We start from the raw sequence: 23,641 nt of genomic DNA, 5'->3' as shown, positions 1-23,641 counted from the left end.
AAGGAATAGAGTGACTGAGGTGATGGATATGAGGAGTAGGTGAGCAAAAGATTCATAATGGTAAAAGGGATAAATGACTTGACTGGGAACAAGGAACACATAAGATTGGATATCATGAGCGATAAAAAGGTAGTCGGTGTGTTGCCAGCGATGAAATGGGGAGGAGAGTGAAGATTGTGAATGATATGCTAGCGGAAATGTGTGAGGAGAAAGGAGTGCAGTTTGTGAATGTGTAGAATAAGTTTGAAGGATGAATTGAAATGTGTATGAGTGATGGACTGCATATGAATGGTTTTGGTGTGAGTCATTTTGAGAGAATGGGCTGGAAGGTAGAGAAATGAGTGCAGAGAATGAAAGGAGAGATTGAAGTGGTGGTTACAAATGAAGAAGTGGGTAGCAGGAATATAGAGAATGAGAGAACAAGTGTGCAAGACAAACAGGGAAATGGGGAGGCTCAGGGTGGACAGGGGAACACAGCTTGAGAAAGGTTGATGCTCCAAGAGGATGTGGTGTGTGTAGACAAAAAGGGAAGGGTATGACCTGGGATCAGGGGTAAATAGTTGGATTTGGAGAAAGTTCTAAGATGAATAAGGAGAAAAAGAAATGGCTTGAGGGAAAGTAAGTATAGAGAAGTCACATCTAATAAGTGGTATCAGTGAAACTTGCTGCAGATCTGAAATGAACCGTTATGTTTGTATACAAATGTTAGAAGTGTAAGAAACAAGGCAAATGAAATGGTTGCATTAATTGAGTCTTTTCACCCAAGAATTGTTGTGAGACATGGTTGGATGAACATACCCATAAGGATATGTGCTTTTCATTATGGGATACTAAGGCAAGTGATGTGAAGTCATCAGCCTCTATACATGAGATTCCCTGTCCTGAAATTATTTCAGGTGCAAACTTTGTTTGCTTACACTTGGATAAAGGATTAAACCAAGTATAGAATTTCTTGGTATCTTTAATTTATAGCATAACCAAGTAAAAAAACTTCCAACATCTATCTCTAATCCAGAGTAATTTAATAATAAGATGGACATCTTTTGGAAACTCATATATGAAAATATGACTTCTGCATTACTTGAACTATGGTATCATATCTGGGTCTGGTTCCCACTGATGAGACCTCAATAAAGGTCGAAACTGGTCTGGGTAATGATCCTCCCATAATGCATAGCATTATACAAGGGACGTCCAGAAAGTAAGTTCTGATGGGCTGTCAGAGAAAAAAAAAAATACTTACAAAAAAAAACTTTATTGGAAATTAAAGTAGACATCTTTCACTACATTTCTGCCATTGTTCAGGCACTTATAATAAAGCACCAAGAGTTGTTTACCTTCGTCGTAGAAGATTGCTGCCTGTGATGCAAACCACGTATTGACTGCTTCTTTGACCTCATAGTCATCTTGAAACTGCCAGCCACCAAGGAAAGATTTCAGATGTTTGAACAGGTGAAAGTCGCTTGGTGTGAGGTCAAGACTATATGGGGGATGATGGAATTGTTCCCAAGGTGGGGAGAAGTTGTTGTGTTACACCAACCGTGTGTGTGGGCGGGGGTTATCATGAGGTCAGGACTATATGGGGGATGGTGGAATTGTTCCCAAGCAAAGGTGGCGAGAAGTTGTTGTGTTACACCAGCCGTGTGTGGGCGGGCGTTATCATGAATCAAAACAATGCCCCTGGTAAGCATGCCACATCATTTATTCTGGATTGCGTGATGCGGTTTCTTAAGGATTAGGCAGTACATACTCGTGTTTATTGTGGAGTATTGACTCAAGAAGTCTACCAGCAAAATTCCTTGTCTGTTCCAAAACCCAGGGCACATGATTTTCTGAGTGGAAACCTTTGTCTTCAATTTCGTCTTGACTGGTGATGAAGTGTGCCTCCACTCCTCCATGTACTGTTGTTTGAATTCAGGGGTTGCGTGCAACACCCAAGTCTCATCCCCCAGTGACAAGTCTGCTCAGGAAAGCATCGCCATCCTTATGGTAGCATGTCAAGTATGCGCTGTGAGAATGTCTAAAAATGGCAGCAATGCCTTGCTAACAAATCAACATACTCAGCACGCATGCGCACCATTGCGATCGCAGCACTGCAGTGAAAATATTTAAAAAATGAACTTGTTTTCTGGACGTCCTTCATGCATACCCGTAAGGATATGTGCTTTGCATTGTGGGATACTAAGGAAGTGATGTGAAATCATCAGCCTCTATATACGAGTTGCCCTATCCTGAAATTATTTCAGGCACAAACTTTGTTTGCTTACACTTGGATAAAGGATTAAACCAAGTTTATAATTTCTTGGTATCTTTAACCCCTTAACGTACCAATTAAAAATCAGAAAGCGGTCGTTTTCTGCCAATTTTTTGGGCAAGTTTTGGGCGACGGTGATTTGCTGGATCAAATTCATCATTATTTGAAAAATAATGATGAATGAAATAGCCGATAAACGCCGTTGGCAACTTTTCTTAGTTGAAAGGAAATAGGCACAAGATTGTCTAGTGTCTATATTCGGTTGTATTTATATGTGAAACCAAAATTCAAAACCAATTTTGGTGCAATAAACAAAACACATGTCATAGACATCTTTGTATGTTAAGGGATTAATTTATGGTTGGATGAAGATGACAACCCAACAGGAACAGATGGAAAGGTATGATGTTTTTCATGAAAATAGAGTAAAAAGGGGTGAGGGGAGTGCTATTGATGATGATAGAGAAAGAGTTATATCCATACAAGGTAAAGATGCAAGAGGGGAAACAGTGCCAGTGGTTTTGAAGCAGTATAGTGTGAGATAGAGGTGAAAAGAATGAAATACTTGGTTGGATGTTGTTATAGACCTGGTAATGTGGATGGTAGTGACCATGAAGTATATCAACAAATTAGTCAAGCAAATAAAGAAAAGAGTGATTATTATGAGCAATTTGATTTTAGCAATATAGACTGGAATGATGAGATAGCAAATAGAAGTAAAGAAAATTAGTTTCTTCAGTTTTTGAGGGACAACTACCTCAGGCAATATGTAACAGAGGGCACACGAGGATTGAGGTTCTTGGATTTGATCATCTCATCAAAGGATGTCGTTTTAAATAAGATGTCAAATCACAATCCAGTTGGTGAGAGTGACCATAAAGTGATAACCTGGGTGGTTGCCAGTAGTGTGAGGACCTTGGTGAAGAAAGGGTATATGTAGAATTACAATGCTGGTAATTATGAGAAGCTGAAGAGACAGCTTGCAGGAGTAGCATGGAATGAGGAGTTGGCTGAAAAGGAGATCAATGCAGCTTGGGTGATAATCAAGAAATATCTAGTAGAAGCAATGTCTAAATGTAGTCCAAGGATCAGAAGGTTAAATAAGGTAGGTGTGAGGATAAATGAAGAGATTAAGCATGTGATATAGAGTAAAAAGGCATTATGAAGCCTCATAAAAGGAGTGGTACTTTCCTCCATGCTTACACAATGATCAGAATATATTATGAAAATTATGGAAACAACTACATGTTGGAGTAAAACTTTAGTTTAATATAAACCAAAATAAAGACTCAACGTTTCGACTTTCACATTAAGGTCATCATCTGGAGTATACACATATACAAAAAGAAACAAGCTGCACTACAATCTACATGGCATGCTAAAGTTACTGACCAACTGTTACAACTATTGGCCTGACCTCTGGTTAAAAAAAAACAAAAAAAAAAACATTATAATCTTAATGCCACTTTTAAACCACCTTTAAAATTAAAAAACATATTCAACTCTTCTAAGGATCCATTGTCACATCCTGGAGTTTATTGTATCTATTGCACTTGTACCTTATATCTTGGAAATAATATCGTACTGGATGTACAATTCCTATCCGTAAACACAAAAAGAGCACAAACGACACATTAAATTTAACAATTTTAGTGAAGCAGGCCTCTCAGATCATGCCCTTAACACCCTGCACCAAATTTGATTGGAAAAAGTACCTGCTTGTTACATCATACAATCATACAAAAACCTGGTATGAATGGAAATTTAAAGAAGCCTGTGAATTGATTGATCTCCTTAATCTTAACAATAATGGTGGCATAAAAGTCCCAAAAATTTGGATGGCACACATTCAACCCATTGAGTTTCCAGGTTTTACTAGGCACTATCTATACCAGTTGGTTGTAACTTATATGTATACTTATATAAGTAATTTTATTTTTTTATTTATTAATTTTTTTCCTTTTTTTGGAAAAATGTTACTCTCAAGCTTAATTTAATTTTGTAACCTAATAGAGATGATGATAATATTAATAATAGGACTAGCTTTGACCCATCAGAGGCCAGGCCAGTAGTTATAACGGATGGTCAGTAACTTTTGCATGCCATGTAGATTATAGTGCAGCTGGTTTCTTTGTATATATGTGTATACTCCAAATTATTATTATTATTATTATTATTAAACAAGACCTCATGGAGTCAAAGACTCATCTAGGAGGTCCTTTTATCTCACACACATCTCATCATACCGGGTCTTAAACACATTCAAACTCCTTGCAGACACCACACTCTCAGGCAAGGCATTCCAATCATTCACAACTCTGCACGAAAAAAACCTGCCTCTCACTCCCCTACTCACACCCTCTTTATACAGTTTCCAGGTATGACCTCTGGTTCTCCCCTGATCTCCCACTATTCTCTGTAGAACTTCTCCACCATTGATCCTATAACAACCCCTTACCAACTTGTAGGTCTCTATCATATCTCCCCTCTTCCTTCTCTCCACTCGACTCTGCAAATTACATCTTTTCAATCTTTCCTCATACTCGACATTCCAGAGGTCAGAAACTACCTTAGTCAGTCGCCTTTGGACCCTTTCCAACATCTCTCCATCCTTCTGAAAACCAGGTGACCAAATCTGGGCACAATAGTCCATGTGTGGCCTAATCAAAGCCTTATACAATGGAACAAGAATCTCCCTACTTCTACACGTCAGTGTCCTCCTCATCATTCCCAGAAGTCTTTGTGTTGTCTTCACAATTTTGGCGATGTGTCCCCTAAATTTTAGATCCTTATCCACTATCACTCCCAGATCTCTTATTTCCTCTACTTCCAACAATATATTCTCACCAAGCATAAATTCTGCATCCCATCTTTGTTTTCCAAATTTTAAAACCTTACATTTTGCAACATTGAACTCACATCCCCATTTGCTTGCCCAATCACCCAATTTATTCAAGTCTTCTTGCAAGGCCACAACATCTTCACTACTCTTTATGGTTCGTCCCAACTTTGCATCATCTGCAAACAACTGAATATCTCCATCCAAATCTTTGCCAATATCATTAATATACAAGTTAAATAGTAATGGCCCTAAAACAGATCCCTGAGGCACTCCACTAGTGACTTTCCTTTTCCTGGATATTGCACCCCCATACACAACTTGTTGATACCTATCAGATAGCCAGTCTCCAATCCAATTCACTAATCTAATATCCAACCCCATCTGCTCTAGTTTGACTGTCAACTTATCATGAGGTACTCTATCAAAAGCTTTTGCAAAATCCAAGTATATTACTGTGTATCCTTCTCCTCTGTCCAAGGAAGCAGTCACTTTATGGTAATAAGTAAGTAGATTACTAAAACACGACCTCCCTTTAGCAAATCCATGCTGTCCATCAAAGATTATACCATTGTTGTCAACCCAACTCTGGATCCTAGTTCTCACAAGCTTCTCCAACAACTTAACCACAACACCTGACACACAGATAGGCCTATAGTTTGATGCTTGAGTTCGATCACCTGCTTTATGAAGTGGCACAATCTTGCCCTCCTTCCACTCTTTAGGGACTTGACCAAGTGCAAGACTCGTATTAAAAAAATATGTCAAGGCAGGTGTCAACTCTCTGGCACATTCCTTCAGAATCCGCGGTGATATATTATCAAGTCCCACAGCCTTATTTACATCTAGTTTACTCAACTCCCCAAACACCTCTTGCTCACTTACAGTCAGTCTCTCCTCCCCATCATCAACTGCTCTTAATCTCTCCATGAAGTCACATTCACAAGATTGAAAGATCTTTATGAACTGCTCATTAAGTATCTCCACCACACATTCTGCAACAGCTGTCTTTATACCATTTGCTCCAATCAATGTCATCCTTCCATAATCATTCTTGCTTTTGCTGGCTACATATCGAAAGAACTCCCTAGGATTCTTTTTAGCTTCATTAGCTAACTGCTGTTCATACCTCTCTTTAGCTACTCTCACCAACCAAGTCACTCTCCTTGCCTGGTCTTTGTAGAACTCATGAAATTGGTTACTTCCACTTCTCTTATGCTGCCTCCACAATGCCCTTTTTCTCTGTATTGCTTGCTTAATCTCTTTATTCATCCATCTCACACCTAACTTATTTAACCTTCTCACCCGTGGTATACATTTAGACATTGCATCCACTAAATATTTTTTGAAAATCCCCCAAGCTGCATTGATCTCTTTTCCAGCTAACTCCTCATTCCATGCTACACCTGCAAGCTGTCTCCTGAGCTCTTCATAATCACCCCCCCCCTTGTAGTTCCACATATACCCTTTTTTCACAGGGGTCCTTGCACTGCTGGCAACCACCCAAGTAATCACCTCATGGTCACTTTCACCAATTGGTGGATGCTTTGATACCTCATTGATAATTACATCCTCCGATGAGATGACCAAATCCAAGACCCTTAATCCTCTTGTGCCCTCTGTTACATACTGTCTGAGGTAGTTATCCCTCAAAAACTCAAGAAACTCATTTTCTTTACTTCCAGTTGCTATCTCTTCATTCCAGTCTATATTGCCATAATTAAAATCATCCATAATGATCACCCTTTTCTTATTTGCTTGGCTTATTTGACTATACATTTCACTATCACCACCATCCACATTACCAGGTCTATAACAACATCCCACCAAGTATTTGATTCTATTCACCTCTATCTCACACCATACTGCCTCAAAACCACTGGCCCCATTTCCCTCTTGCATCTCTACCTTGTATGGGCATAACTCTTTCTCTATCATCAATAGCACTGCCCCTCCCTTTTTACCCTTTCTATCCTCACGAAACACATCATACCTTTCCATCTCTATTCCTGTCAGGATGTCATCCTCATCTAACCATGTCTCACTTATTCCGACAATCTCTGGGTGCACAGACGCAATTAGTGCAACCATTTCATCCGCCTTGTTTCTTATACTTCTAGCATTGGTATACAAACACAACAACTCATTTCTGGATCTACCGCTAGTTCCACTGATACCACTCACTCGATGTGATCTCTCCATGCTGGACTGGGGCCATTTCCCTTTCTGCTTCTTCATTTTATAACCCTTTTCAATTCCAACTGTTTCCTCTTGATCCCTGGTCATCCCATTACTTTCCTGCCTACACATTCTCTCACCTCCTCTTGGAGCATCCACCTTTCTCACGCTGTGTATCCCTGTCCACCCTGAGCCTCGCCGTTTCCCTGCTCCTCTTGCACACCCATTCTCTCATTTTCTATACTCATACCACTCACTTCCACATTCATTTCCACTCCTTCAATCTCTCCTGTCTTACTCTCCTGCTCTTCCACATCACTCCCCTCTCGATCTGATTCATTCTCTCTATTCACTTCTCTACCTTCCAGCAGCAGTCTCTCCAAGCGACTCACACCATAACCACTCAAATGCAGTCCATCGCTCCCATACAGCTCACTTCGTCCCTCAAACTCATTCCACACATTAACAAACTGTACTCCCATCTCCTCACACATTTCAGCCAGAATATCATTCATAATCCTTGCTCTCCGCCTCATTTCACCACAATCATACCTAGGCAACACACTGACCACCCTTCCTGTCACACTATTCTCCTTTATCTTTCCAAGCAGTCTCCTGACATTCATTTTGACATGCTCTTTGTTCTCTCTCAAATCATTCGTACCAATTAATACAATTAACTCTTTTGCTCGTTCCCGCCTCATATTCAATGCCTCAATCACTCTATTCATTTTACCGCCTGGAAAACATACCTTGTGCATTTTATCCTCTAGCACACCTTTAATAATGGAGTCGCCATACAACGCCACTCGCTCATCTTTTGTTATCTCTTTCATGCCATCATGATTTATTTTAATAGTTTTGACCTGAATTCTCTTAATTTCATTCCGCATCCATTTCATTTCTTGCTTCATCCAATCCAATTCACCTTCTGAACCTCGCACACATTCACTCTATCATTAAATCTTTCTAACTTTCTAACTCTCGACCCCCTCTTCTCACTTTCCCTCTCATTCATCCTTCTTTGTTTCCGTACTTTCGGTCCAACATACGTCCAACTTTCACTATCATTCTTCTCACTTTCACTCTCACATATCTTTCTTTGTTTCCGTACTTTTGGACTAACATGCGTCCAACTTTCGCAATCATTATTCTCACTTTTACTGTCATTCATCTTTCTTGGGTTCAGTACTTTCGTTCCAACATGCATCCAACTTTCGCCATCAGTCATTCTTTTTTCACTATCATTCATTCTTTCGATTTTTTTTACTTGCGATTTCTGCACCACGCCATTTCTACTTTCATTCGTTCTCTCAATTTCGTTTCTTTCCACCTCACTTTCGTCCCTTTTAACATCCGTTATGGTTGTCAAATTGCTCTTTTTCTTTTTTCATGATTTTTTAACATTTTTTTGCCTGTCTTTCTCGCCATCCTCCTCTTTCAAACGTGCACTTGCGACACAATAGGTACTAGCACTTTCTGTCATCAACTTCATATTCGCATTCATCAATTCCTCGTTCAGGTTACATTTCACACACACCCTTCTTCCATCCGCACTAAACATCCACAAATGATTTATGTAGTCGAAGGAATACATATAACAGATGACCTTAATGTGAAGGTCGAAATGTTGAGTGTTTATTTTGGTTTATATTAAACTAAAGTTTTACTCCAACACAGTGGTTGTTTCCATAATTTTCATAATGTATAAAAGGAGTGGTAATAATCAATTCCATGAGGATTACAAAGAACAGGCATGAAAGGTGACTTGGTTGGTAAGGGTAGCAAAATTGAAGTATGAGCAGATGTAAGCTAATGACACCAAAGAGAATCCTAGGGAGTTATCTTGATATGTAGCCAGCAAAAATAAAGAATGATTATGGAAGGATGGCACTGATTGGAGAAAAATGGTATAAGAACAAGTGCTGCAGAAGATATACTTGAGATATTTAATCTGCAGTTCATAAAGATCTTTCATTCTTGTGAATGCGACATCATGGAGATTAATGAGCAGGAGAGACTGACTGTAAGTGAGCAAGAGGAATATGGGAAATTAAGCAAACTTTATGTTAATAAGGCTGTGGGACTTCAAAATATATCACCACTTATTTTGAAGGAATGTTCCAGCGAGTTGGTGCCTTGACATATTTTTTTTTAATATGAATCTTACATTGGGTCAAGTTCCAAAGGAGTGGAAGGAAGGCAAGATTGTACCACTTCATAAAGGTGGTGATAATAGAATGAATAAATAAATAAGCAAGAAATTGGGTTTCTTTGTTTTGATTTTTTTTATTCTATCCAGTAGGATTTGTTAGGGTTTGAAGGTTTCTCCCACAACCAATATAGGGATGATAATCTTGTACAAATAAGGACTATCATCTTTACATTTGATCCCCCTTGTAAGCGACTCTAGTACCAGTACTTATTTATGTCTGTGATATAGATAGACTAGTCATCGATGTTTCCAGCCATCCACTAACAGAAGATGAACTTTTTGTTTTATTGAAAGGACATTTCATTGTCTATCCCAATAAGGTATCCTTATGGACTTTTTTTCATAGTAGAGATAGAAGTCTTCAATCCTTATCTCAAAAAGAACCAACAGGATCTGTTTCAAATGCACAAAAAATCTTTTTAGTGCCAAGCCTCTCCATCCTAATTCCTCTTTCTCTAATTTAAAGCACTGAAATCATTGAAGAATAACAATTTAATTATTACAAAGGCTGCTGTTGTTCACAATAGAAAAATGTGTCTGTTACTTTGAGAGTATTCAACCTACAGGCCCATCACATCTGATCCCACCTGTAATCAACTAAACAGACTTAATTATGTTATCAATAATGTTTTTATCTGAGATGAAGATCAAAAGAAAAAGCTTAAACCTTCTTTGGTTGTCTGCCTAAATTGTATGGTCTCCTCAAAGTTCAAAAACAAGGTATTCCAATTAATAACAGTAGTAGACTGCATGGGATGTCCCACTTATAAAATTTCTAAATTCTTATCTAATTTACTTGCTACTCAACTAGAAGAATTTCTACTTATATAAGAAATACTTTGTATTTTAAAAATAAATAAAATTTCTGATTTTCATTTGATGCTTAGATATTATGACGAGTTTAGCTGTTGTATCCTTGTTTTTTCAACAAGCATTTCCTTCAGATATTGTTAAACTATTTGATTTTCTAATACATTCTGCTTATTTCTTCTTTAAAAACAAATTAATCAACAAATTGAAGGAACAGCCAAGGGCAATCCTAATTCTCTTATTATTGCCAACTTCTTCATGGAGACTTTGAACAATGTATTTTTGATAACATTTCACCTAGATGAACTTGGTGGTTCAGATATGTGGATGATATTTCTACAATTTGGAATGGCTCATCCTTTGAGTTACAGCAGCCTCTTTCTAAATTAAATGCAGTTTATTCCCAGATTCAATTCACCATAAAAGAAAATAAACAGTTAGCCTTTTTAGATCTTTTAATTCCTCATAAACCAGATCACAGCCTACATTTTTCAGTTTTCAAAAGCAAACTCATGCAGACCATTATGATGGTGCTGAATCTTATCATCCTACTCAAAAGGCTGGAACTATTAAAGCATTAGTACATCATCTGCCGATTCTTTATGTTCTTCAGCGGAACTTAACAAAAAAGAATAACAGTATATTCATTATTATTGCATATCAGTGCACGAAATACAAATCAGAGTTTGAAGGAAGTGGTTGAAAGTAACTATGTGGATGATGAGATGCTAGCATGGAAATAAATTGCACACTTACGTGGACTCCTACAGAGGACAAAACATGAACTCGAGCGACTGGAGAAATGAGTGCCATGTAGTACAGAAGGATGAAGAAAGAAAGAAAGAGTGAATGGGAGAAGCATAAAAGAGCGAGAAACTGGGAGAAAAGAGATAGTATTGTATGGGAATTCGATGAAAAGAGGTATACTTAATGAGAACGTGGCAAAAGCATGTTTTCCAGGTGCAAAGGAAGAGGTTGTTAGCGAACGAATTAATTGTTTTGGCAGGCACCAAGGATTTGAAAGGCGAGAAATATGTAATGAGAGAATTTAGAAGAAACAAAAATGAAGAGTAAGAAAGTAAATATTGTGAGTCTGCTGCCTTCGTATAATAAGATAGAATTGAGAAGAAGGGTTATGATTGTTAATGAGAAGATTGTATAGGAGGAAAATTGTGCAGTTTATAGATGTGTGGAGTGAATTTGATATACATAAGGACTCGTATATGGTTTTGGAGTAACGTGTTTGGAGATTGTTCAATGGGAGTTTGGAAGTGTAAAATCAGGGAAACTAGAGATATTGGGGAAGGTGGGGGGGGGGGGGGTTGATATCAAACATGTATCTAGCCACCCCTGTAATAGACAAGTATGAGTGCACTCATATCATAATTATCTTCCATGCACTACTTTTATGCCATGGCACAGATTCAAGCTTCCTCCTAAGCTTGTCATAATCACCTGCCTTGTAATTCCACATATATCAATTCTTGACAGAATGTTTCTCATTTTTCATCTTCTGCAGCTCATGCTTAATGATATTACTTATCCATCTAACTCCTACCAAATGAACCCTCCTTTCCTTAGGTATACAATTTAATATTGCTTCCTCCAAATGCCCCTTAACTATCTCCCATGCAGTACTAAATATACTTCTCTTGCAGGGTTTTGTTCCATGGCACAGATTCAAACCTCCTCCTAAGCTTTTCATAATCACCTGCCTTGTAATTCCACATATATCAATTCTTGACAGAATATTTCTCATTTTATACAGTCTTCCAAGTCAATACTGTGTGGCCACCTTGGTTTATAAATAGTTCTTTTGATCCTATGACCAGGTCCAATTCTCTCACATCCCAAATATCCTCCATCACATGCTGCCTCAGGTAATTATCTCTTAGTATGTGTATAAATTGAATTTTCTTCTAGCCGTTTGATCTTTCTTCCAGTGTATATCTCCATAATTGAAGTCTCCCATAATAATTACCTGACCTGCACTCCTTATGCTAATTTGCTGATGCGTGTCTTCCAGATTATCCCTGGAAACTCCAGGCTGCAACCAACCATATATTTTGTCTTATTGGCATTGACCTCATACCAGACCGTTTGATATGCTAGGGGTTCGAGAGTGCATGACCTAGTAATTGCATCTGAGAATTTGACTGTAATGAATATGACCACGTTGGCATCAATTGGTGAGAGTGATCATAAGGTCATGACTTGGGAGGTGGCTAAAGGAGTGGAATTTACAATTAAGACAGGGTACATGTGGAATTACCGGGCTGGTAAGTATGACAAGCTTAGGAGTGTGCTTGGTTCAGTGCCATGGCATGTAAAACTGCAAGGGCTGGAGGTTGATAGTGCATGGGAAGCAGTAAAGGAGCGTTTGAAGGAGATAATGGCTGACTGTATACCTAGAGTTCAGATAGTAAATCAAGTAGGGGTTAAATGGATGAATAACACCATTAAGCTTGAGCTGCAAAAAAAGAAACAACTGTGGAGGGAATTTAAGGAGAAAGGTGACCGGCAAGTAAATGAACGGTATAAAGCACAGGCCAGAAGGGTAACGAGTGTGGTAAGAAAAGCAAAAGCAGATTATGAAAGAACATTAGCCATGCAGGCTAAAGAGAATCCCAAACAGTTTTTTCGATATGTTGCAAGTAAAAGAAAAAATGTATATGGCAGAATGATTTTAAAGAATGCTGATGGTAAGGAGATAACCGAATCAGCTGATACAGTGGAATTACTGAGCGAGCACTTTGCAAGAGTATATCATCCAGGTGGTGACATTGCGGGAATGAATGAACCAATAACTTATATGGGAATTGTGGTGAATAGTCTATTACAAAACCTCAATGTCAATACATCTGTGTGATTTGGATGGTATACCAGCTCCTGTCGTATGTGAAGCAGCTAAAGAATTGTCATTGCCCTTGACCATTTTGTTTAATTTGAGTCTCGGGTCTGGGTTAGTCCTGAGGGGATGAAAAGAGGGGAAAATAGTTCCACTGCATAAAGGAGGTGCCAAGACTGCTGTTGCAAATTACCGACCGATCAGCATATCAGTAGTCATTGTCAAGGTTTTAGAGAAAATAGTTAAAAGAAAAATACAGGAAGGGATAGATGAAAATGGGATACTGTATGGGGGACAGCATGGTTTTTTGAAGGGTAGATCATGCTTCACTAACTTGCTCACGTTTTATAACACAGTGACAGCTAAACTGGATAAGGGTAATGGGTATACAGTGATACTGCTGGACCTTGCTAAGGCCTTTGACAGGATACCACATGGAATTCTAACAGCATATGGGGATGGATATAGGGTTGGTGAGATGGATAGGAGGGTGGTTGATGGAGAGATATCAGAGAGTAGTTTATTCAGGGGTAGAGTCCAAAAGACGACCTGTGACTAGTGGTGTGCCACAGGGTTCTGTTCTTGGACCACTGCTGTTTAATTTGTTTATTAACGATATAGGGAAGGATCTAAGAGGAACAGTTCATTTGTTCACTGATGATGCAAAGTTGGGTAGGGCAATAGTGAATGCAGAAGATGTCAAAATCTTGCAGGACAACTTGGATAGATTGGAGTTCTGGGCTAAGGAGAATGGATGTTAATTTAATGTGACAAAATGTAAGGTTATGCATTTTGGTGTGAAAAGATTAGCAGCAGTATACCACATTGGTGGAACTGTACTCTAGGAGATTGACGAGACCAGGGATTTGGGAGTGTTGGTGGATAGGGAATTGAAGTTTAGGGGGAACATTGCAAAAGTGGCTAAATCAGCTCATCAAATCACTTGGTTACTGAAGAATACTTTGACAAGCAAGTTCTTGTTCCTCTGTATTGAGCCTTGATAAGACCCCATCTTGACTACCGTGCCCAGATCTGGGCACCAGGGTTTCTTCTTGATGGGGAGGAGGTGGAGAGGATCCAGAGGCAAGTGACCAAGATGATAGCAGGTCTATGGAATGAACCTTATGAGAACAGGTTGAAGATTTGTGGGTTGCAGAAATTGGTTGATAGGCAGAAAAGGGGTGATATGATTGAGACATTCAAATTACTGAAGGGTTCTATAAGATTAATTCAGAGGATATTTTTAAGAACAAGACTGGTGGTGGGAGGACTAGGGGTCATCCATGGAAACTGGCCAAGAGTGTGGTTAGCAAGGGTGTTAGAACTAGGTTTTTTACTTGGAGAGTGATGAATGAGTGAAATAAGTTGCCAGAGTCTGTTGTGGGTGCCATGACTGTGAATGAGTTCAAGGCACAGTATGATAGATACTGTGTGGATGTTGAATAATTGTTCTTGACATGATGTTTAGGGCCTCCCTAGATGAGTCTAAGGACTCCTTGGAGTTGCCCGTAATAATAATAATAATATGAACAGCCACTCTCCTGCCTATCTCCTTTTCTTTTTAGCTTCAATTCATCTGCTATGAGAGAAAAAATAATCATATTTTCTCTCTCTTCCCTGAAAATACTAAACTCTTTACATTTTATCCATATCATTACATCATCTGCTGTTAGCAAAGTCTCACTAATGGCTATCGTTTGGTGAAGTTGCAGTAACCAGTGCCAAAAACTATTCTTTGTTCGTGATACCTCTAGCATTAGTGTATAGAAACTGCAGCATCCCATTTGGCTCACAACCACCTTTACTTCCTGAACTGACTATCCTATTCAATATTTTGCATTGAGAGACTAGATTTTGCACTTGGTCATTCTCACACTCACTTGCCTCCACAAATATTCACCTCATCCACCCTAATTGCTTAAGTTTTCCTGAATATATGCTTTAAGATACTCTGTGAACAAAGCTCTCTAGACACCAAACCATTTAGATGCAGTCCATCAGCTTTATAGAAATCCTTCTTTCCATCAAACACAATAGGTCAAACTTACATCATTCCTTCTGCATAACTTGTGTATTGAATCATTTGCTATCAAAGTCCTCCTTTGCAATTAGACTCTATCATAGCATGGCAGGAGACTTTAAATTTTTACCTTCTCCTTCTTGCTTTTCATTGTCGCTTTGTTCAACAACTCCTTCACATCTTCTCTCATAGAACACATATCATCTCTCAGATCATTACTGCCAACCAAGACATTTAGTTCTTTGACCTTACCGTTTTGCATCCAGATGGCATACTAATATCATTAATTTTTCTACCAGGGAAACATGATTTTGTTTTGATTGAAATTATCAGGAGTAGAGGATGCAGCATAATCTAGGATGGTCCAGATGATGGAGTAGAGCTTTTGGTGAGCAGATAAGGGTAACTATAATAAATTTAGTTTAATCCTTTATCCAAGCGTAAGCAAATAAAGTTTGCACCTGAAAATATCTTCAGGACTGAGGTAAGGCGGTGCAACTCCAAGCAAAGGTGGACCAAGCTCTCATCACTCCTTGTCTCAGTATCTCCCATAATGCAAAGCACATCTCCTTGCAGACATCTATACTGTTATGCATTAAGGGAAGGGCCACTGCCATAAACTTCCAATAAGGGTAACTTTTTTGATATGGCTTCAAGGATATGAATATTTTTCTGATATGCCCACAGATATAGGGAATGGCAATAGATATTTTGTATTCAAGTGTTTGAATTTGGGGATTGAGTAAAGAGTTTTGTTAATTTTGTGCAGGTTTTGCATTAGCTAAAAAACTATCCCATATGCAATAGATTTCTGTAGAGTCACTAGTGTGGACATAGAAAATGGTTCTAGCATGATGTGTTAAACTTTTGATGTGACAATTTTGCTGAGAGGGGGTGATGTGAAAGGTGGTGGATGTACCATCCAGTATAGATAGGTTTCCTTTAAATGGATAAGGATCTATTGGGTATTCAAGCGAAGAGTGTTAAGGATGGGCAGACAATTAGTTTTCAATTGTGAAATGGATCTTTGGGTGTTGGCTGTTGCAGTGTGCTAAAAACATTTCCAACATATCTCTGCCATGTATCCCAACGGAGACCATGATGTCCATGCAATGTAGCCATATTGTGAGTTTTAGGGAGGCAAAGTTTATGGCCATATTTTAAAAATGTTGTCAAGAGAGAAGGGAAGCATAGCATTTATTATTATTTGACACCTCCAGGGAGTCCAAAGACTCATCGAAGGAGAGTGTGCCAACAGCATCGAACGATTTCCCCGTCCAACTACTAACCGCACTCGAACTTGTTTAACTTTTTGCGAGCCATTAGTAGCAGAGGCTCTACGAGTCGCCTGTATATTTTTCCTTGCCAAGTGAAATAGCTGGAGGAAATTTAAATTTTAAATTTAAAACAAATATAATAATTTATATAAAAACTTTTTTTCTTCTTCCACATTGCTAAAGGTGCTAATGTGAACTGTGTCCCTTTGATTAGATCTAATTATTATTTATATATTATTATATGTAGTGTCAGATAACCAGATTTATTGAAACTAGATTATGACGAGAGAAGTAATCAAAATTTATGTATAAAAGTGACTAAGTTATGCAACTATGTTGAGGATATGAATTACTTAATCACAAAGGTATTTATGATGAAAGGATGATTGTGAAGCATTAGGACAGGAATTTGAAAAGACATCTTGAAGGTTGTCCGAGTAGGTCATGTAGATTATAGGCCAGATTTCACTAATGCCTTGAGTGTAACGTATACGATTTTGAGGAGAGATAGCATGATAGAAGAGAAAGGAATGGTAGGGCTGCTATTGATATTAGATGATTTGAGCCTAGTTAGGGTAATTGCAATATTTAATAACAACTGTCCATGTAGCAGCAAGTTTGAAGCTATCCAATGTGAGGTGGAGTCTAATAAGATGAAATGGTGGGTATTGTTTTAGATCTAGTAGCTGGTGATGAGAAATTTATTGCAAAATCAATCTAATGGGTGTTAAAGTAATCATAGTTGGTGACTTCAGTTATTGATCGAGTAGATGGAAATCTTATGAGAAGAGATTAAACCAGATTTATTGAGCTGTTGTAAGACGACTAACTTAGGCAGCACATGACAGAAGGAACTCAGTCAGTTAGACCTGATTATAGTGTCAGTTAACATGTGACTATCCTGCCTCATTTGGTGACAGTGATTGTTCTGTACTGAGACCTGGGAAGGGGCTAAGTACAGGGTGTTCCATAAGTTTCTAGACATTTCAATAATTCATAAAAATTAGAAAAACTGGTATGTTAAGTGCAGTTTGCATGAAAGTGAATCGCAAGGAGGAGTTTTTTGAACTGGGAGAAAAAATTTACTTCAAATTTTCATGGATAGAGGGCACTGTACCACATGCATCATTTGCAAATATGTGCAAATTCCCAGTCACTGGGGGTGAACAGAATTGTTTTTGTTTAAAGAAAATTTTGTTGTGCTTACTTTGGTGGATAAGATATTGTTAGTCAAGTTGTCTTACGTAAGTGGGCAATTGGTAGCAGAAGTTTTATGAAAGTTTCGAACGCAAAATAGAATGAAGAAAGGTCGAGGTCTTATCACTCCTGCCAGAATATAGTCTCTAATATGATGTTTCGAGAAAAGGAAATTTATCAGATCACCCTCGAGCATGCAGACCAGTGTTGATTCGATTGTCTATTTCCATACTTATTTTACCATCATTAAATAGCTGAAATGTTTTACCAGTTCTATAGGCTCTCCATTCACAATGCAGTTGATATATTCAATGCTTCTGCCTATTTCATTGTCTTTGTCTTGTTATTGCTGACCTTCATACCATATCTATTACAACAGTTATTCAATTTAGTCAGGAAATTTTGCAGATGTAGCAGATTTATTTAGAAGCATAACATCATCTGCATAAAGCAAAGAGCTGACATCAACACTCCAATTTTGATATCAGGTTGAATACCACTTTCCTTCATAATGTGATCTATATAGACAATGAATAACAGAAGGGATAATATATATATATGCTTGTCTGACACCAGATTTAAAATCAAACCATCTCCCAATACTTCCTTCAATTCTAACTGCTGACTTACAGCTCGAATAAAGACTAAGTATTGCTTGATATAATGCTCCCACTGACATCATACAACTGTAGCAATTTGAATAGCTTCTCTCTTGGCACCTTGTCATATGCCTTTTCCAGATCTACAAAACTTAATACAGATCATTGTTATATTCCCATGATTTTTCAACTAGTTGCAGTAAAGTGAAAATCTGATCCTGACAGCCATTATTTTGCCTGAATGCAGCTTGTTCTTAACCAAGATACCCTTCCACAATCCCTCTCAACCGTTTCTCAAGTATACTTGCTTATAACTTACCAGGAACACGCAATAGGGAAATATCTTTGTAATTCTCACATTCAGTTTTATTTCCCTTTTTATATATGGTTACTATGAGAGATCTACTCCAATCATCTGGAATTCGTCCCTCTGTCCAGTCCTTCTGAACTATGCAGTGCAGCCAGTGTAAAACTGTTATACGTCCATACCTGAGCATTTCTGGTTGAATATCATCTACTCCCACTGCCTTTCCACATTTCAGGATTTTGATGGCTTTTTCTACTTCAAGTATAGATATATATTCCTGATTGCATGCCTGGTCGGTTTTTTTTATCACTGGGCTGTCACTGATTGTTTCATGTTCTTACCTAAGTCTTCCCATGACTTTTCTTTAGTTAGTTTTACATAGCATTTAGCTTTCTTACATTTGTCTCTGTATTCTCTAAGAGCACAAGCTGACTTATTTGCCAGGAAAGTTTGGTATGCTTTCTTCTTTTTCTTCACTGTCTCTTTAACTTTCTGTGTCCACCATGGAGTACTGATTTTCCTATCCTTGCAGACAACCTTATCACGTGCCTCTTTGGCTGAATCAATCAATGTTTTCTTCAGGACTTGCTACTGAATCTCCAAGGTTTGATTCCTATTCTCAAACTCTTTCATTTTATCTTCAATAATCTTTGTGTATTTTAGTCTACAGTTCACATCTGAGAGCTGCTCAACTTTTATTTACTTTAAAACTTTGTCACCTGTTTTTCTTTTTAATATGAAATTCAATTTTATCCTGCTCAAGACTAAATAGTGATCACTTCCAATTTCAAATCCTCTGTCCACTCTAGTGTCTTGCACCAGGGAGAAAACATCACTATCAACAATAACACAATCAATGAGACTTTTCTTATTCCTTGCGTCTTCTCTCCATGTGAATTTGTGCACATTTTATGTTGGAACATTGTATTAGTAATAACTAGTCCATGTCCTGAGAAGAAATGCAACAGGTATTTGCCATTATTACCAGCTTGGATATCAGCAAAGATGCTAAAAATATGTTCAGCTGAACTGGTTATGCCTTTCACCTGACTATATAATTTGAGTCTCAGCAAAGGGTATATTCCAAATGAGTGAAAAGAATGCATGATAATTCCTTTGTACAAGGGTGTTAAGACTATCAACCTATCAGTATCTCTAAAGTGGTGGTGAAGATCTTGGATAATACAAAAATGTGACAGTGGATCTAAACTTTGCTAAGGGAAGGTCATGTCTGAGCAATTTACTCACATTTTATAGTAATGTTGCAAGTGAGTTAGATAAGGGGAATGGATACTACACCATGGTAGTTTGGGATTTTGCTGAGGCTCTTGACAGGATACAGCACAGAAGGTTGTTTAAGTTGGAGGATATTGGAATCAATTATACACTATCAGCAAGAGGATGATCTTGCAGACTCACATCTTCCATATACCAAAAGTGGTATATGGAAGATGCTAGTTACAAATTTTACAAATCGCATAATACTAGGGTCAGTCCTTAATCTACTGTCTTTATATTAATGACATAGTGAAAGATTTGACGGGGGGACATACAACTATTAGTTGCTGATGCAAAGATATAAAGGGTAATCAGGAATGCAAGCGACATGCAGTATTTACAAAATGATTTGAATATGTTGGAATTGTAGACATAAAAATAGCTGTCGGTTCAATTTTAGTATATATCAAGCTATGAACTGTCATGTAATGAGATATACAAGGGTGTATTACATCATGCTAGAAGACTAGCATGTTAGGGTTTGTGGAGTTGTGGATAGGAAGATGAATTTCAGAGTCAATACAGAAAACATTTCAAATACAACTCTGAAGATAATCGCAATAATAAAATGAACATTGACATGACTTCCTTTTACAACACCTTGATACAACTTCACCTGGAATGTGCAGATCTGGTCTCCTTGTTTCTGAGGTGATGCATTATACAGTTGAAAGGTTGCATAGGAGAGTGTTAAAGATGATATTGGACTGCAGAATGTAGTTTAGGAGGACAGATTGAGAATTTGTGTACTGCAACCACTAGGAAACAGGAGAAAGATGGATGATTTCATAGAGACCTGCAAACTTCTGAAAGGTTTATACAGGATACCAGTATGTGGAATTTTTTTCATTTTATTGACAGTGGGAAGAGGACTGTGGAAATTTTTTCATTCATTCACATGAATGCAGTCAAGAAAGAGGTGAGAGCTAGATTTTTCTCTAAAAAACTAGTGTGTGATTGGAATGGCTTGCCTTTATGCCATTGAGTCTCTGACTTCCTGGATGTTTCTTGAAATAACAAATTATACCAGAAATTAAATTAATATTCATGACTTTTTTTTAATTTATGAAATACTGTTTCACATAATGAATGACAAATAGTATATTATACATGTATCATTTTTAGCATGGAAGAATGTGAAGCACTTTGTAATCGAATAGCCATTCTGATTAATGGATATTTTTGTTGCCTTGGCACTATTGAGCACCTGAGATTTAAATTTACTCGAGGATATACTGTGATTGTTAAATTAGCAAAAAATGAAGTGAAAGATTTAGATGCTATAGAAAATGTCAAGAGGTACATTGAACATAGTTTCCCTTCATCTGTTCTGAAAGATGTTCTGCAGGTAATTTTTATATATATATATTATTATTATTATTATTATTCCCAGCCTAGTTGGCCGAGTGGTTAGCGTATCCACTCTCCAGACAAAAAGGCTGCGGGTTCAAATTCTGCCACGGGCACAGATGTCTGTAGAAATACTAGTGATGGTGGACGGTAGATGGCATTGGTGTATCTGGTGGATTGAGGTAGAGAGAGAGAGATGTAGAGTAGGTACCCTCCCTCGATCAGTCTGTAGCCTCCCTGGAGGTGTCACGTAATAATAATAATAATAATAATTATTATTATTAAGAGACCTCCAGGGAGTCAGGGACTCATTGAGGAAGGTCACATACTACACGTACCAGCTTCCATACTTGTTCTTGAATTCATTCACACTACTTGCACACAACCTCCAATCACGCACCACTATGAGAGAAAAACCTAGCTCTCACACTTTCTTAATGGTATTCATTCTCAGTTTCCAAGGGTGCCCTGTCATCCTTTCCCCACCCTCCATAAAATGAAAAATTCCATTAACTGAATCTTGTACGACTCTTTCAGAAGTTTGTAAGTCTCAATCCTATCATCGCACCTCTTTCTCTTGTTTGCTAGTGTCTGCAGTCTAAAAATTCTTAGTTGTCTTCATAATCAGTAATCCACAACCCTGATATCATTTTTTAACACCCTCCTTTGCACTCTCCATTGTATCAGAATCACCAAGGAAACAAGACCAGATTTGCACACAATAATAGTCCAGTGAGGTCTTATCAAGGCCTTGTAAAGAGACAAAATGACTTCTTTATCTTTACATGTCAAAGTTCTTTCCAGCATTGCAATTATCCTCTAAGTTATAATTGCAATCTTTGCTATATGGCTTTTGAACTTCAACTTCCTATCTACAAAAACTACAAGATCCCTAGTCTGATCAGTTTTCTAGCATAATCCCACCAATAATATGACACTGGATATCTGATCTGACCGAAGTGCATGACTATATATTTACTAACTGTGAAATGACAGCCCATTTCTCATGTTTGCTTTTGATAGCCATGGCTCACTAATGCCTACAATCTAAGGTGCCAACTTATTGACCAAGATAACAAACTCTACCCCCCCCCCCCTTTGTTTCTGATACTCCTAGCATTCAGGTACATACATAATAAGCTGCCTGCATGTTTTTTCTTTCTTTTTTTCTCTTGTCTGTAGGCTGTGTGACACAGTTGGACAACTTGCAGATCTCTGTTCTTATATAGTGTCTTATTTATGCAGAGATCTTTGCATATGCTAATGAGTCTGAACTGGACAAGTTCAAAATCAAAATCTTTTTCTCCTCATAATCATTTCCATGATAATGCCCATTCCCATTATTAACAGTTACATAACATTGTTGCTCTTATTCATAGATTCTTCCCATCATAATTTAGTTTCCCTGACTCTGTGATAGGTCTCATACCAATTATTAATTTTTTGAAGACTCCTGATGCCAAACACATTCAAGTGAAGGCCATCTCTATTATACAAATCTAATCTTCTCTCAAACACACTCAACACATCAAAAAACTCACATCATTTGCCATCATAGTATTAATTCATTTTTATCACATCTAGGTAATATGCTTACAATTTTCACTTTCTCACTCTTGACTCTCACTTCTTCCAACAACCATCCTTTCATATCCTTTTATACAGACCTTATTGTTAATTAAGTCATTAGTACCTGCTACAATTACAATCTCATTTACTTTTCTTTACTGTGTTTCAACTGCTTGTGCTATATTTTTGTTCCAGGAAATCTTTAAGTTATAACCTGCTCATCAATAGCATGTTTTATGATAGTCAGCATACCAAAAAATATCCTTATTACAATCAACATTACTGAACCGATTTTCATTACTTACTAATTTCCTAATCCCATGCTTTGTTGTCTCTTATTTTGCAGCTTAATTTTCATATCCTCTCTATGTTCATTTAAATAACATTATAATAACAGGAATAGAAGTAGCAGGGTACAGCATTTTTTGGCAGGATAGGAAGGGAAAGTGTGGTGGTGGAGTACAGCTTATGATAAGTGACGACTTATGTCCTCTAAGAGTGGAGGCTTTCGGAAGGCAGTGACACTAATGATTTTGAAAGCATATGGTGTGAGGTAGAGGTGGGTGAGATGGGATATTTAGTGGGGTATTGCTACAAACCAAGGAGCACAGAGGGTGGGGAACAGGAGATGTTTAGACAGTTGAGTTTGGCAAGTGCAAGAAGAATGATTGTTATGGGAAATTTTAACTACATCGGTATAAATTGGGGAGAGGAAGATGCATGTAGCAATAAGGGAATGGAATTTATAGAATTCTTGAGGGACAAAGTCTTAGGCAACATGTAATAGAGGGAACCAGAGGTTAAAGAGTTTTGGATTTGCTCATAGCATCAGAAGAGTTGATAATGACTGAGATGACATCTCTCCCACCAGTTGGAGAGAGTGACCATGTGGTTTTGACT

The 23,641-nt window shown here is 37.9% G+C and overlaps 1 protein-coding gene across 1 annotated transcript in view; it reads left to right on the top strand.

The window, feature by feature from the left end:
- Positions 1–23,641, top strand: part of LOC150101361 (phospholipid-transporting ATPase ABCA3-like) — a 646,575-nt gene that overhangs the window by 607,271 nt on the left and 15,663 nt on the right. The window contains exon 22 of the mRNA XM_090400940.1: positions 20,948–21,170. Within this exon, the coding sequence (XP_090257066.1) occupies positions 20,948–21,170 (223 nt within the window). The remainder of the gene's footprint in view (positions 1–20,947; positions 21,171–23,641) is intronic.

Source organism: Typopeltis vanoorti, chromosome 11 (assembly GCF_054136105.1).
Source record: "Typopeltis vanoorti isolate ZY-2024b chromosome 11, IOZ_Tvanoo_1.0, whole genome shotgun sequence".
Classification (NCBI taxonomy): Eukaryota; Metazoa; Arthropoda; class Arachnida; order Uropygi; family Thelyphonidae; genus Typopeltis; species Typopeltis vanoorti.
Note: the sequence above shows the minus strand (reverse complement) of the source record. Positions and strands in the feature narration are given on the sequence as shown.